The sequence below is a fragment of the Camelus bactrianus genome, chromosome 2, assembly GCF_048773025.1.
Source record: "Camelus bactrianus isolate YW-2024 breed Bactrian camel chromosome 2, ASM4877302v1, whole genome shotgun sequence".
In the NCBI taxonomy this organism is placed as follows: domain Eukaryota; kingdom Metazoa; phylum Chordata; class Mammalia; order Artiodactyla; family Camelidae; genus Camelus; species Camelus bactrianus.
This window is the reverse complement of record NC_133540.1, coordinates 87,114,764-87,130,717: the sequence shown is the minus strand read 5'-3', so window position 1 is coordinate 87,130,717 and position 15,954 is coordinate 87,114,764. Positions and strand designations below refer to the sequence as shown.

General features: G+C 38.3%; 1 protein-coding gene across 15 annotated transcripts in view; it reads right to left on the bottom strand.

Annotated features, from left to right (window-relative positions):
• Positions 1 to 2,465: 2,465 nt before the first annotated feature.
• ART3 (ADP-ribosyltransferase 3 (inactive)) overlaps positions 2,466 to 15,954 on the bottom strand; it is a 57,596-nt gene continuing 44,107 nt past the window's right edge. For 4 of the 15 annotated variants that reach the window (XM_045506174.2, XM_010969308.3, XM_010969307.3 and 1 more), the window contains 9 exons: positions 12,318 to 12,350; positions 11,392 to 11,424; positions 10,369 to 10,398; positions 8,394 to 8,426; positions 7,742 to 7,774; positions 7,094 to 7,126; positions 5,777 to 5,809; positions 4,484 to 4,513; positions 2,466 to 2,854 (listed from right to left, as the gene is read on the bottom strand). In XM_045506174.2, the coding sequence (XP_045362130.1) occupies positions 2,715 to 2,854; positions 4,484 to 4,513; positions 5,777 to 5,809; positions 7,094 to 7,126; positions 7,742 to 7,774; positions 8,394 to 8,426; positions 10,369 to 10,398; positions 11,392 to 11,424; positions 12,318 to 12,350 (398 nt within the window). In that variant the 3' untranslated portion in view covers positions 2,466 to 2,714. The remainder of the gene's footprint in view (positions 2,855 to 4,483; positions 4,514 to 5,776; positions 5,810 to 7,093; positions 7,127 to 7,741; positions 7,775 to 8,393; positions 8,427 to 10,368; positions 10,399 to 11,391; positions 11,425 to 12,317; positions 12,351 to 15,954) is intronic. The other 11 variants (XM_045506176.2, XM_045506175.2, XM_045506179.2 and 8 more) reach the window with 11 other exon arrangements.

Sequence of the window (15,954 nt, the reverse complement as noted above, 5' to 3'; positions counted from 1 at the left end):
ATTTGGCTCTGGGAGAATGACCATTCATGTCCACGTAAGTACTGAATCATAATCACAACTTAAGAATTTTAGTCTTAACATGGTTTTAAGTCTGACTTCCCTCCTAAGGAAAGTGTATCAATACTGATACATTTTGACTGAGGTATGGCAAGTGAAACTTACTTCAGATATCATCTAGCATAAAGAATTCTCTAATACATCATTAGTATCTGAAAAGACTGGAAAATCTGAATTAGACATGATAACGTGCAGTAGTGATTCTTTAACAACTAGGTAATTTTAAAATTTTTCTGACTACTGAACTGCACACCTGGGCTGCATCCTGTCGGCCCTTCTTGGAATGTTTCAATTTTGCATTTCTGCATAATGCTTTAGCTTATGATGAGCAGTGTTCTAAAAAACAGCCCCGTGAACTTTGCTGCTGTTTATTATGAGGATGTTGAGTGTGATGCACTGTATATCCAGAGGCCATCCTCTGAGATCCCACTGAAGGAATTTCTTGTTCAGATGCAGACAAGGTTAATAGTTGTATAGGAGACTGGGTACTTTGAAACTTACTCTATTTCTTTCCATGTTAGCATCTAGAGGTTTGTAGCCACTTTTACAAGTTTATAACATGCAAACTTGTTACACTATTCTCTGTATCACCCTTTTGTCATACTTTCCTACGCTTTGCAATTCCAACAGCGTTGGGGGAGGATTTTTTTCTCTCCTTGTCTGTTTTCTCCTTGGCCCAGAAGATAAGCACTTCCAGCCTTCTTACTCACGGAGCTGAATGTGGAAGGAGTTTGTCCCTCTGCACATCCTCTTACTGTATAGAGTTGTTGATGTAACAGGTGAGAATTGTTACTCATTGAACCACATTCTCTACTGGACAGATGGCTAATCATGCAGACCATAGTCACTTCTCTAGCCTTTCACTTTCTGTGCTCTGATATTGTTAGGTTTCTAATTTCACCAGCCCTAGCTTATGCTCGGGATCTGCCTTTTAAAGGCAGGCCCAATTTGCCTCCTAAGTGTTGATCCTTCTGGTGACTACATGTGTAAGTCAGGCCTGTGGTCCTTGTTCATGTAGCTGGTTAGATAACTGGACTTGGTCTATACCTGAAGTATGTTCCAAGGAAATGGTAACAAGTTCTACACTTGGGTGGACAGAAGGAAAGACCCACCACTTTGGCCTCAGGACTAAGTTGTGTTCTCCAGCAAAATTTACATCATAAATAATTCTGTGAACTGGCTAATGGTTCTTGTGGGTAGTCCACTGAAAGTTCTGAATTCATGAAGAGATGTAATTGGTAGAATTAAAGCACACTGAACCCCCTAAGACCTAGTTTAGATTTTATGTAGCTCTTCTGTACCTTTGAAGGTCACCCTAAGTCCTTTTTGAAACACTGGCAGTGTAAAACAAGTACTAGTTACCAAAGCCCATGCCTAAATCAGTTAACTATTCAACCACAATGCCTTGGGGAAAGAGTACTATACTGTATAACCTCATTTTTTCCTTGCTTATTGAGCATACATATTCATTCAGTACTGTCTGCCTTCCTGGGTTAACATGAGGTTCAAGTTGGGAACTATGTATGTGAAATACTTGGTAAACTGTTGTGTTTGTAGAAATATAAAGCGTTCATATATTGAAGGAAAATGAAGACACTGAAAGAATACACTATTTGAAGACAAAGTGATCCTTTAAAGGTGAGTGGAACACCTTTAAAAATTCAGCAGTTCATATTGGCCATCATTAAAAAGTCTATAAATGATAAATGCTGGAGAGGGTGTGCAAAAAAGGGGAACCCTTCTACACTGCTGGTAGGAATGTAAATTGGTGCAGCCACTATGGCGCTTCCTTAAAAAACTAAAAACAAACTTACCAAATGATCCAGCAGTCTCACTCCCAGAGAAAAATATAATTCAAAAAGACACATGCACCCCAGTGTTCACAGCAGCACTACTTACAATAGCCAAAACATGGAAACAACCCAAATGTCCATCAATAGATGACTGGATGGAGGTGTAGTATATGTATGCAATGGAATACTACTCAGCCATAAAAAGAATGAAATAATGCCCTCTACAGCAACATGGATGGACTTGGAGACACTCATTCTAAGTAAAGAAAGCCAGAAAGAAAAATACCATATGATAACACTTACATGTGGAATCTAAAAAAGAAAAAAGACAGAAATGAACTAATTATAACTTAGATGACTGATTTCTTATATATGTGTAAGCACATCTGACTGTCCTTTATGACTGGATTACTGCATTCTGTTGATACTTATTTTGCGGTTGGCTTAATTCCTTTGATAACTATGTAAGTTTAAAAAGCTAAAGCTCTAAACTGTTCTTAGAAACAAACAGTACAGATATGTAAAGTTGAAAAAAATGATTTTAAAAAAGCTGTAAAAATCATATGAACCACCAATATTGATATTTTAATATCTGGTAATTCTAAAATTATATCAGTAATTTAAAAGTTTTTATTGATATTGAATTAAAAGTACACAGTTTTTTTGTAATCATAATATAGAAATAAGTGAAAAATGAATTCTATGACATTTGGATTAACTTTCTGAATTTGAAAGGTGAATAACAAATATGCAATTCTCGTTTTATCAGCTGACTTGCCCAACAATTGTAAAATACATCATTCTTTCTGATGATTGCTGCGGGATGCCTGTAGTGTATTTCAGGAAATAAAGAAATGTATCAGACTACAGAGCAACAAAGAGATTTATAGCAGAACCACTGATTAAAGTGATGAATGTTCCAAATATTGGAAGGAGCATTTTGCCAGAAGATGCAGAGGGATGGGTTTTGGGACCTGGAACTGGAGCTGGAGCTGGAGCTGGAGCTGTTAATGAGAACAGTCATTGACATATGTCACTTTTAATACCAAGTTTCATCCACCTATGCCATACATCCTGAATATGTAAACAGACATACAAGTTGAGTTAGAAACTTACATGAAATACTTCTAACCAGGAACAATTTTAAAATAAACATAGTTCATTACAGATTTTTGGGCTATATTTTCATATATCATCAAAGTGTGCTAATCTGGGTTTTATCTAGGACTCCAAAGGCTTTTTAAGTATGTAGACAGATAATTTTTTGTTGCACAAGTTGTCTAGAATTTCTTAACCTATGTTAAATTTTCATTATATACATGTAAGATAAAGTTTACTCCAGTGTCTTCTATTTCAAGTAAGATAGTGCATTTCATCTGCATATTCTACCAATATACAATGGAATATAGCTGCATTTTTAAACACTAAGCCCTCCAAGCTGATAAATTAATTTTTTCTCTCTATACATAAAACACTGCTCTGGAGAAAACTACTTCCCTTTCATCTGAACTAGTGGAGAGGAACAGTGGAATCCAGCCATCTCAGGATGGTCTGTTTCACACTGCCCTTAAATGCACACATCTGACTTCTGGCTATGTTTTGGTTTCAGACTGTACAAGGGAAGAGTGACTGGAAATATATAAATGATCACCACTCAGATTTCATAAGTGAAGTTGAGAGAAACAGCCAGTATATGTTATAAAAACCTTCAATTCATTATGAATTTACTTGCCATAATCATAAACATGCAGTTAGGTATACATATACAGATGGGGAAAACAGACTAGCAGATGCACTCATTACTTTGTTACTCGAGAGCAGTGGTTCTCAAGGGGGCGGTCCTGCCTCTTAAAAGGCAGTTTGGAAATTTGTCAAGGTATTCTTTGATTGTCACAACAGTGAGGTGGAAGTAGAGAGCTAGTATCCTGCAATGCTCTGGACAGTCTTGCACAATGAAAAACTGACTCATTTCCATATAAATTTCAAATGCACTGCTAGACACACATTAAGTCAAAAAGCTATAATGCTCAAACCCAGAACCTAAGTCAGTTTCACATATAAGCAAAATATTTTTGGACAGTTCTAACAGTTTCTATCTAGTGCCCACGGTATTTCTTCACTTTCATTTTCTTACACTTTCATGAATAGCTTCCAGTCCTCTCTTCAATCCAAATTTATTTGTGTAAGTAAATACAATCATCTGATGACTTCATTATGTCTTCTGGAATAATCTAGGCATTTACATATTGAAATGTATATAACTTTTATTATAAATTATAGTTGGGACATTATATTGATTTTTTATGGGTGCAAGTGGGTCTTATCTATTAATCTTATTTCAGGATAGCTTTATAAAATATTTCTTCTAAAAATGGAGAACTGGGTTGACAGGGTTGAGAACCATTGCTCTAAAAAGCAGTCTCTCTACACAGTTCAAAGTGACTGACTCAGAGGCGAAGTCAGGCTGCCCCCAGCCATTCGCACAGACAAGCATTTGGTGTGACAGTATATTCTGTTATGATGCTTTCAACTCTTGAGATTTTGTTCCTTTTATTGAGAAAAAATTAGTTTCTCAGTTTTTCTATATTGCAGAAACAGACATTTATCAACTAAGGAAAAGAGAGATTTCTTACTAGGATTGTTGATAGCTTGACTTTCATCTTCTAAAATACAAACAGATTTTGAGTTAATTGCATTGTATACCTATTTATCCCAAAGAGAAAAATCTGATTAAATGATTAAGCAAACGTGGTTATCTCTCAGTGTGGGATGAGGGGCAGGGTATTAGGTTTAGAGGTATGTGTGGGATTGCGGGGAGGGTTTAGCTTTTACTCCTTTAGCGCTTTGGAATTTTTTTTCTTTTCTACCATGTATGTGTTTCCATTAAAATAAAGGTTAAATTTTTGTTTACAGAAAAGTATTTTTCCTACATATTGAACTCAGATTCCCAAGCACAACCATAATACCTACCACTTACTGAGTGCTTACTATGTGTCACACATTGTCCAAATGCTTTATGCACACTGTCACCTGTACTTCTTATAGTCCTCGTAGGTAGCAGAGTTATCCATATTAAACAGATGTTCCCCAAAACTTGCATAAAGTCACAAAGGTAATCAGTGGTAGCAATGCCTGATTTCAAAATGTCTGCTTAATTACTATGCTATTCTACCTCCAAGTGTGTGCTTAGCATTGAAATATTACAATATTGCCATATTTTGATGGATGTGAGGCCAAATGCCACTTCTGGGAGCCCAGATTAGAAGTGTATTTTTATAACTAAATCTGGCTGGAAGACTGGTGTCATGGGACAAAAAAATAAACAAAACTTGAAAAGCTTGAGTCCTGACTGTCTCATTCTAGCCTTTTACAGGTTCTTTAACATTGCTATATTCCATGTCTTCATTTCTGAAATGGTGATAACAGTATTTCTCTCATTGGATTGTATGAGATCCTGTGTAAATGTTTTGACACCACCTTTAAAAAAGCCTGCACTACACACAGCTTTCTAGGAGAGGGCACCATACAGAATAGTCTCAGCAAAACTGAGTGGCCCTTTTGCTGGAGGACATGGAGAGTGCAGCGAGGAGCACAGAACGGATGGTCCACGCTGCATGGTTCTCACACACACCTCTCTCATGATGCTATTTCTGCCCCATTCTGGAGGAATCAGATGCAGCTGGAAGCCAACTGCTCCAGTTTCAGGTCAAGTGCCTTCTCTGTTTGGCCCAAAGAGCCATAATAGCAATCTACTGCTCACACTGAAAGGAGTTCTCAAGTTTTCCGCCTCTGGCTTGCAGACTGGGATGTTAGAAGCTGTACAGCTCAAGTGTCCTCTCCCCAGACCTCTTAAGACTGAACTAAATGATTATGGTAAAGGACTCAGTACCCGACGGTGCCTCCACCCCTAGTAAAGAATTTATTACCAGGTTTTTCATCCGGTTGTAACATTTTTGTTCCTAAATGAGAAAGAGATTTTCAGATAGTAATAAAGGCAGCTAACATTTACTACTATTTTAAAGCACCATTCATTTTGCAAGTACTTTATCTCATTAGGACTTTAATCAGCCCTGCAAGACAGAAGTTTTCTTCATTTTCAGACATGGAAGCAGAGGTGCAGAAAACTGAGGTAACTTATACAAAGTAACCCAGAAGAAATGGCAGAGGAGAGAAGAAGCTGGGTCTGTCTGTCTACACAGCCCATGCTCATCCCCCATACTCCACAGCAGCTGCCTTTCAGACAACCTGTGTGCCTAGTAAGGTGTCAAACTCAGGTCCAGCGAGCTAGAGATGTGGTACACACAAATTGTCATGGGTGTCATTAGAGGTTCACTTCAAAGCTGTGGCCACATCAGTCCGTCAGTTCACAGTATCTGGGTGAATATAAAAGTGTTGCTGGAACCTCTTCTGGGCCTGTCAGGGCTTTAGATAATAAACTGGGAACTGCTGTTTCTGCACACACCATGCAGGATCCAAAGACAGCAATGTGAGGCAAAGCTCAGCACTATATGAATGGATGTAATTTAGCAGATGCCAAAAATCTAAATTACTTAACAGATGATGATTGCAAAATAACAAAACCTACCAAAAATTATTTCAAAACACTACATGAACTGGGGAGAAAGGATTTAAGCACTGGATGGGGGACTGCACCCTGAGATTCTGTGTTTTTATAATCCTTAAGATATTTCCATAAGGTAAGGGTAACATGCGTTAGCCACGTTTAAAGGATGACAATTCTGAGGCACAGAGAAGTGTTATTACTTATTACTGTCCATAGCTCTCTGGTAAAATGTTGGATCATGTCCACTTTTTTTTTTAAACTTCTTGTCTCAGGAAAAAAAATTAAGTTTGAGGGCCTTTTTTTTCCATCTCCTGTAAGCGTAAGTTCTGAGGCTCTTGAGGAACTTGACGGGAGTCACACTGTTCAGTTTCTCTGACCATAGACACTCATGGCCCCTCAAAGGCCTTGCCCTCAGTGACACTTTTTAAAATACCTGTTTTCATGGTTATCTCTTAAAGGTAGATTACATCTACCATGATAAATATCCTGGAAAAACAGTTGAGGAACCACAAGTCTTAAGGAATAGGTATTTGGTCCTAAGTTAAGAGACTTGGGTCCTTCACTCACTTATGTGATCTTGTGCAAAGTACTTAGCCGCCCCTGTGTATCTAATGGTGACAACTATGTCTGTACTCCCCAAACTGGCAGCTTCCTTTCTCACACGCCTAACACTGCTTACCAGGTAATGAAAAAGTTTCTGGAATTTTCACTCCTAAACGAGAAAGAAATTTTTAGTGACTTGAACTTTGCTCCAGTGAGTACAATTTCCAAACTCTTTCTTGTCTGATGAGCTCAAGTGATGTAAATGCCAAGGGTCCCACTGTACTGTAGTTTTTGGCTTTTTACTTAAAAGTTCTGGCTACATGAACCCTCACTGTGCAAATCCACAGCAAGCTCAGGAGCCTTCTGCCATGGCGCCTCACTGAGTCTGCCTCTAAGCAGGAGAATACTATGTTTAATTACCTGGAGATCCTAGATGCCGCGATGTTAGCCAATGCTAACAGCTTCTGCACGAAGCTGAAGTTTCTATTGAGAACCTTTAGCTGTGGAATCTAAGGCTGGACTGCATTCATCCAGGTCCCAGCAGCCTTGCCTTCAGCCATGCCCCCAATAAAGCTAACTTTCCTGCTCCAGAAACACATAAACACTAGGGAGGAACGGCACTTTTTCTACTCTCTTCCCCAGCTAAATCTTTGTAAAACGACTGGCAGGCAGCTGTAAAGGAAATACTACTGAATAACAGTCTCATGACAATATTCTCTTTAATACCTGGAAGAATCTTTCTCATCTCACACTTGAGCCCACAGAGTAAATAAAACTGTCTTACCAGGTATTTGGGTGGCTTCTTGGCCCTTCATACCTAAAGACAGAAATGAATTACTGGTTAGTGTTAATCAATTATCTTGCATTGTTAATACTCCCTTTTGTCTATACCTCTCCCATCTTTAACTCTTAAAAAAAAAAAAAAAGGAAAAAGAAAGCAGTAACAACAAAAACACCTTTCAATTGCTCTTCATTCTCTAACTGGACAAAACCCAAACTCCTTATGCTGGATTTCAAAAACTTCATGATGTGGCCTACATCTCTCCAACCTTATTTTCCTAAGGCAGTCCTAGTACACTGGATTTTAAATGAAACAGTATTGGGTCTAAGACTCTGCTTGGTTTAGTTCTAGTGTCATTATAGTTACGAGCTCTATGATTGGGAAGGCTTAATCCCGCTGACCTTCATTTCCTTATTTATGCAAAAGAAACACCTTGTAGGTTTGTAGTAAGTGATGATTAAAGGTGATACATCATAAAAGCGCTTGGCACATTACTGCATGGGATACAATAAGGTCTCAACAGCTAGAGTCCCTCTGTTTTGGCTTAACCCATTCCTCGACCTCTCCATGCCAGTTATGTCCCTCGTTCTAGGAGTCCTTGTGTGTCCTTCTAACCTTGCAGCTGGTCTCAGAGAGTGAGTAAAAGATCACTTACCAGGTAAGTCGGTGGACTCCTGGTTTTTCATTCCTAAAGATAAAAAAAAAGAATTATTTAGTGATGAATGCAATCAGCTTGAAATTTTAAGTTTATATTTATATGGCTATTTACAGTGCAAAACTCTGAAAGCTTTGAGAAATGGCAGGGAACAGGGTAAAAGAGAAGATGATTTAACCCATTGGTAGCTGAATTATGGTGAGAATTATGACTAGTGACCCAGGATCTCTCCTAGCTTAAGCAAAATAAGCTCTTGTTTTTGTTTTGTTTTAATATTCAGCCCAAAGACTAGGATCTACATTTGTCATGATTTATTTTTTAAAAATAAAACTTCTTGATTATGTAAGTAATATAATTACAGTAAATTAGAGGAAACACAGGATATTATTAAAAATTACTCATAATCTCAGATATCAGAGCTACTCATTCTTAATATTTTGGTATATTTCCTTTCAGCCTCTTTGCTATATGTATATGCACATATACATTTTTTAGCATTTCCCCATTTTATTGAGATATAACTGACATACAACACTGTATAATTCAAGGTGTACAGCATAATAACTTGATTTACATATATTGTGAAATAATTATCACAATAAGTTTAGTTAACATCCAGCATCTCACAGAGATTAAAAAAAAAGAAAGAAAAAAAATTTTTCCCCTTGCGGTAAGAACTCTTAGGATCTATTCTCTTAACAATAACCATACAGCAATGGTAACTATAGTCATGTTGTACATTATATCCCCTGTACTTATTTATAACTGGAAGTTTGTACCTTTTGACATTTTAAAATAAAGTTGATATTATACTCCATATGCTATTTTATATTCTATTTTCATTGCCATTGTATTATAACTGCTTTCTCATATGTTTTTTAGTGTTTTTGGGGGGGAGGAGGAGGTAATTAGGTTTATTTATTTATGTTTACAGGCAGTACTGGGGATTGAACCCAGGACCTTGTGCATGCTAAGCATGTGCTCTACCACTTGAACTATACCCTCCCCCCTCTCATATCTTTAAATACTTTTCAAAAACATGGCTTTTAAGTTGGTTGGTGTTTCATAATACGAATGTAATTTATTTAACAATACTCAACTGTTGAACACTAACATTGTTTATCAATTTTGGCTACCATAACACTGCATAAACATTTCTGTACATATTTCATACACAAATTTTTATGTTTATTTCCTTAGGACAAATATTTAAAAGTGTTGCTAGGTTACAAGGTATGGATTTTTTTTTAATTGAAGTACAGTCAGTTATAATGTGTCAATTTCTGGTGTAGAGCACAATGTCCCAGTCATGCATGGTATGGATATTTTTAAGGCTACTGATACATACTATAGAAACTGTCCTCCAAAAAAGTTCCAGCTTATAGTCTCACAAGTAATTTATGAGTGTTTCCGTCCCAGCACCCTTGAAGAATGTAATTTTTAAAAGACAAAAAAACCTTGGGAATGCATCATACTTTGGAACATACTAAATAATCAAATAGATATAGCTAATAGCATCCGTTACTCAGATTGTTAGAAACAGAAATACATATACATATATAAAGTCATTATAACTTAGAAAAAAATACCATTTTTTATGCCTCTGAGGGACATCCTAGGTTACTATTGTTTGTGGAATAATCAGTTACACCTTCTATCCATGTAACACGTAGCAGCATAAAGCAGAAAATAACAGGTTTTTCGGAACGTTCCTCATGTCTTGTCTAACTGCTTTGCTGGGTGACCTATGGATCGTTAGACGGAGACTCAGAGAGAGCTACTATGTTGTCCTTATGAAGAGGTCTATCTGGAACTCAGGAGGGTCTCTGATATACCAAAATATACCAAGCTGGTAAGCTAAGGTGCGTCTTGCCTTCTTCCCACTTGGTATTACCATGCCCTGCCCAATTGCTCTCGCCCCTAAGGGAGCAGCCTGGCAAATGTTAAGCCCCAAGAGTTTATGAAAATGTCTTACCAGGGTCTTCAAGCTTCTGGTTTTTCTCATCTAAGTTAAAAAAAGAAACTTACCAGTTTCAACAATAGAATAAAGTAATTGGGGGTTACCACAGTTATAGCAAAACTATTTTCAGGTAATATGGCATAAATATCCACTTGATACATCCAGTAAAATATGCTACTAAATTTAAGTGTCAGCCACAGTCTAAATGCACTTTGGCTAATTGGGCTGAACACTCCTCTGGCTCCTCCTACTAAGAAAAACTATCACGTATAACGAGTTTCGCAGGGGTCTCCACAAGCTAGAAAAATGTCTGTCTTGAAGGACTAGTTGAAGTCCTTGTAAAGTGACTAGTAAAACTTGTGGCTGCACTGGGTCAGTAAGAAGTGTTACTAAGCAAGTCCTCAGGGGCATGAAATGTTTCACATCAGGACAGGAAATATCTTCCAAACATCAAATAAACTGCATGCTTAAGGAAAGGCCAGACTCTTTTCTCTCTTCAATAAGGAAAAACCTATTGTAACTACATGGGCCAAATACAAAATAAGGAACTTAAATGCAAAGAAATGATTTGGGCCATATTACTGTAAGTGGAAACTTATTGTAAGGGGAAAAAAGCATCTAATCACCCAGATGTTTTAGTTAAATGATACCAAACATCAGGTTATTTCAGAGAGGCAAATGACCAATTCTACTTTCATCTGAATGTTTGGTGTCACACAGGCTAATCTCAATAACTGAATACAGAACTATATATAAGAGGCTTCAAACCTGTCAAGAACAACTAGCTCTTCAAGTCTGACTAACTTTATTTCTCAGAATGTTTCCATGTTGTTCAGTTCTCCAGAGAGCCAACTCTCTCATTTGCAGGGAGGTAAATTTCCCCAGAATAGATTCTTTTTCCCCCTCTTACATCTGCCATGTTACTCCTTCATTTGTACAAAGTACTCTTTTTCTTCAGCTAAGAATTGATTTGCTGAGCAGGAAAGAGCTATTAAATATCCACATAAGGATTATTTTTAAAAATTAGAGCATTCTTACCAGGATTGTAGACATAGATAGGTTGAAAATATTCTGAAATACAAATATGTTTTCATTACATAGTACTATACACAGATGTGAATGTCAGGTTCAGGCTATTTTAAAGTGCTTATTAATAATAAAGATTTGAGTTAGCTTACATTCAGGATACATGCAAAATATGGCAATATGAGAAATATAAAATTTCCATCTCAAAAACAAATGGATGTAGATTCATTTTAATTATCTGAAGAAGAATTCATAGAAAAACTAGCCAGGAAGACAGCTAGAAATGGACCCTTATTTTCAAACTTTTTAATAAGGAAATCTTCAAAAGGATCCACCCAAAGCATGTATCATGCCAAGCCGTTTTCTGTCAACTCTGGTTGAAATCTGTTGGGTCTAATTTGATAATGCTGCTCCTTAATAGTCGGAGAATTCTTGTTTATCGTCCCAAGTCTTCCCCGTGGTCCTCTGAGAGAGACTATTTTCAGTTACACCCTCCTGTTTTCCCTGAGAAAGCCAAGACAGGCCATGTTACCATTCCTTCCCCTTGAGCCCTATTTACTCTATTCCTTCATCAGTCTCCCAAATACTACTTCCCAACATGTCCAAACACAGGAATGAGAGTCTAGTTCTGTACACAGGGGTCAAGTAAGGGTACTCAGGAGTCCTTAAGCTCCTGTAATGATAAGCTAGGGCCAGACTGGCATGGCCCCTGCATGCCCAAGACAATTGTACTGTTTTAGAGGACAGCCACAGGCAAGGCTGGGGTGGGAGGCTCCTGCACCCTCACCTGAAAAGGTAGTAGCAGAGGCATAACTCAGCCTTGAGAAAATTTTGGCAGACAGTATGACAGTGTGGTGGAGTGGCCCCGACCTATACCTGTGAGAAATAACACTGATAAAGTTCCCATTACAGAGACAGAACGTGAAAGCATATCTTACCCATGTTCTCAACACAATTTGCAGTTTTCAGTCCTGAAACATAAAGATAAAGCTTTATTAGTTAGACACAATCTACCCTACTAAAGATTTCAAATTAGTCTATGGCTGTTGGTAATCTAATCTGTCAGCTCCTAGTCTGTCAGACTTATAATTTAGTGGGAAGCAAATTACATTTTTGTTGGGAGGGTACAGCTCAGTGGTAGCGTAGGTGCTAGCCTGCACAAGGTCCTGGGTTCAATCCCCAGTACTTCCAGTAAAAATAAATAAATACATACACAAAATACATTTTTATATTCATAGTACAGTCACCAAACAGTAGTAGATCTAAATAAAACATCTAACATTTCTGGAATTCAGTTTCCTTATCTGTATCTTTTACTGAGAGACTGCTTCAAATGACCTTCAAATTTCCATCCAAAAGCTAACATGGTATGATCCTATTCTATGATTAGTCTGCAAAAATTAGGAGAAAATTTATCTGTCTGTTTAATTAATCCTCTCTCCAGATATGAAATGTCCTTCTCAACAGCTAACCTATCCCTTTACCATGACAATTGCTATCTACGAGGAACAAAGAATCTCAATCAGATCTTCAAGAATCTTGAATATATGAACAAATATCTTTTACATTCATACAGAGAAATAAAGTTGTTCTGCCCCAGAACACGGATCTGTATGTAAGGAAATTCACAATTCTTGGAGAAGAGGAACAGGTCATCAAATGGTATACCTCTATAAGGCCCTAGGAGGTCTTCTTGCTTGTGATGCCCTAGAAAAAAGTCGTGAGTGCTGCAGTGACACCCCTGAGACCTGACATACATAAGGGAATCTGCTAGCCTGCCCAGCAATGGTTAAGGCAAGAAATTCAGTGAGAGGGTGTTTAGATTTGGTGCCAGCATGAGCCATGAAGGGCTTCCCAGAATGTCACATGAAGGTCTATATATCATATATTCTCTTCTCCAAGCCTGGCTAACTCACTGACCTCATCTGGAAGTTCAGCTATCTGAGGATGAACCTCTCCATCTAAGATGGGGGTGGAGGTCCCTGAGAGGCCTGGCTTCACTATGAAATCTTCCTCTACAACTTGCTCTCAAATCCTGCTCATCCTGTGGAGTTTGAACCAAGAATCCAGGTGACTGGGTCCAGTTTCTACTGGTCCAGGAAATGGCACAAATCTGTAAGAATCTGGATGGTACCCTGAGGCTATCAGGCATTTGGCTACACAAGGAATTTTTAAAAACAGTTCTAGAAACTATTAGTTATCTATCTTCTTCAGCATAGGAACTACTCTCAATTAAAAGAAAAAGAGAAATCCTCTGAAAGAACAAGCAATGAAACAGACTGGCTGTCTTCAGCTTTTTGTAAGTTGTACACGATGATGTTAACTTCCGTCTTGGCTGAGTTCCCAAGCACCATGGATATGCTTGTGTGGGTATACTTGTGACCTCAGTGGATGGATGGATATTCATATAGTATTTTTTACTTCAGTAAATGAATATATATTTCACATGACCTCAGCAAAAAGATAGACATATCATACTGATCAGATCAAAAACACTAGTATATGAAATGGGATGCTGACTTTGCTTCCAGTGGTTCTGTGGCTACTCTCCTCTGCCTGCAGAGGTTATCACAGAGCTTATCATTATGGAAAGAGGACAGCCAATTTGGGTCATCCTCAAGAGGAGGATGACAGACAATAATGGGTTGGGATTATGGTAGGCAGCTTCTGACATGGCTCCCAATGATCCTGCCTCCTAATAGTCACACCCTTATGTAATCCTCTCCTTTTAAGTGTAGACTGAACCTAGCAACCTGCTTCTAGCAAGCAATATAGCAACAATGATGAGATGTCACTTCTGTGATTAGGCTTGCAAAAGACTGTGACTTGTGGTTACTCCCTCTGGCTCTCTCTCTTCCTCACTTTGATGAAGAAAGCTGCCATGCTGCGAGATACTCTACGGAGTGGCCTATGTAGTTAGGAACAAGTGAGGCATCCAGCCAACAGCTCATGAAGAATGAAGGCTTTAGTCAACAACCTATAAGGAACAGATTCCTGCCATCAGCCATGTGAGTAACCGGGAAGCAGATCTTCCCCAGTCAAGTCTTATGATGACTGCTACCTTGGGAGAGATGCAGAGTCAAAAGACTCAGCTACACTGCACCCAGATTCCTGACCCACAGCAACTATGAGACAATAAATGTTGTTTTAGCCACCAAATTTTAGAGTAATTTGTTATACAGTGATGGATAATATAGGTGTGAGGGTCAGTTTTATGTGTCAACTTGTCTAAGATACAGTCCCCAGTTATTCAATCAAACATTAATGTAGTTGTTGCCTTGAAGGCATTTTGTGATGGGATTAAAATCTATAATCAGTTAACTTTACGTAAGGGAGATTATTCAAGAAAATCTGGTGGGCCTGATTCAAGCAGTTGAAAGGCCTTAAGAGCTTAGGCTTCCCAAAAGAAGAAACTCTGCCTGTGGAAAGCAGCTTCAGCTCATTTCCCAGGTGTTCCAACCTGCCCTTCCTGACAGCCTGACCTATGGATTTCAGACTTGTCTTGTCAGACCATACAATCATGCAAGCCAATTCCTTGCAACTGATTCAATTCCTCTGGCCGAACCTTGACTAATACAATCAGCATAAACAAGTCTGGGGGGTGAAAGTCTGGAGGACGTTGGTGATGAAGAGTTCTCCATTTTCCTATAAATATGGAATAAACAGTCTGAATAGCTTTCCAAAGGTTCTGGGCATTGATTCATAATGTGCATTTCTCATGGTGATGGATATGTCACTTCCTATCTGGCCTATCCATACAGAATCCTACTGACTCCCCAGTCCCAGACAACAGCACAGAAACTTCGTTATTTCCCGGGAAGGCTAAAAAAGAGTGTCTATCAGAATCACTGAAGGTACTTAATATTTCATAAGCCCTCAAGTACAAAGGGTGGACTTGTAAGAAATAAATCTGGATAGCCATGTGGGTTCATCTTAGTTATTCCTTTTGATGGCTTGGCAGACAGGCGGCTTAACAGGTGTGAGTTAGCTCAGCAAAACAGGCTCCAGCCACTGGAGCCCAGTGGCTCTGCTCTTCTAACCAGATTACTTTTCCAGCCTGGGAATGTTGACTTTCCCTGCCCCCATGACTCTATTAATATGTAGAATATATTTTACCTGTATACAGTCTGGCCCCTCTCTAGAGAAACACTGTCCAAAATGCCAGATGATCGATACCCAGCCTGTTCAGTAAAACAATCAGAGTTCAGGGGATGATATATGCTCCACTTTTTTTCTGATTGTAAGTTTTCTTCCAACAAACCACATTATATCTGCATTGTAAAGTGTATGGAATCCCAAAGCTAAGGCTTCCTACCAGGTATTTATAATTCATCTACAGCCCTCTCAATCTAAGGGCAGTTTTCTAATGGGATCGTTTTTAACAATAAGGAAAGTAGCTTGATTATATAGCTGACATTCTACTTTTAACAAGCTTTCTAGGAAAACAGTGTAGAAGAAGGTTAACTTGTGGTAATTTTCCCATGAAGAATGATCAAAGGTTTTGTTACCATTTACTAACAGTTCACTCCCATAATCTTGGATTAATATGACTATCTTTGACCACCAGGAATTGTA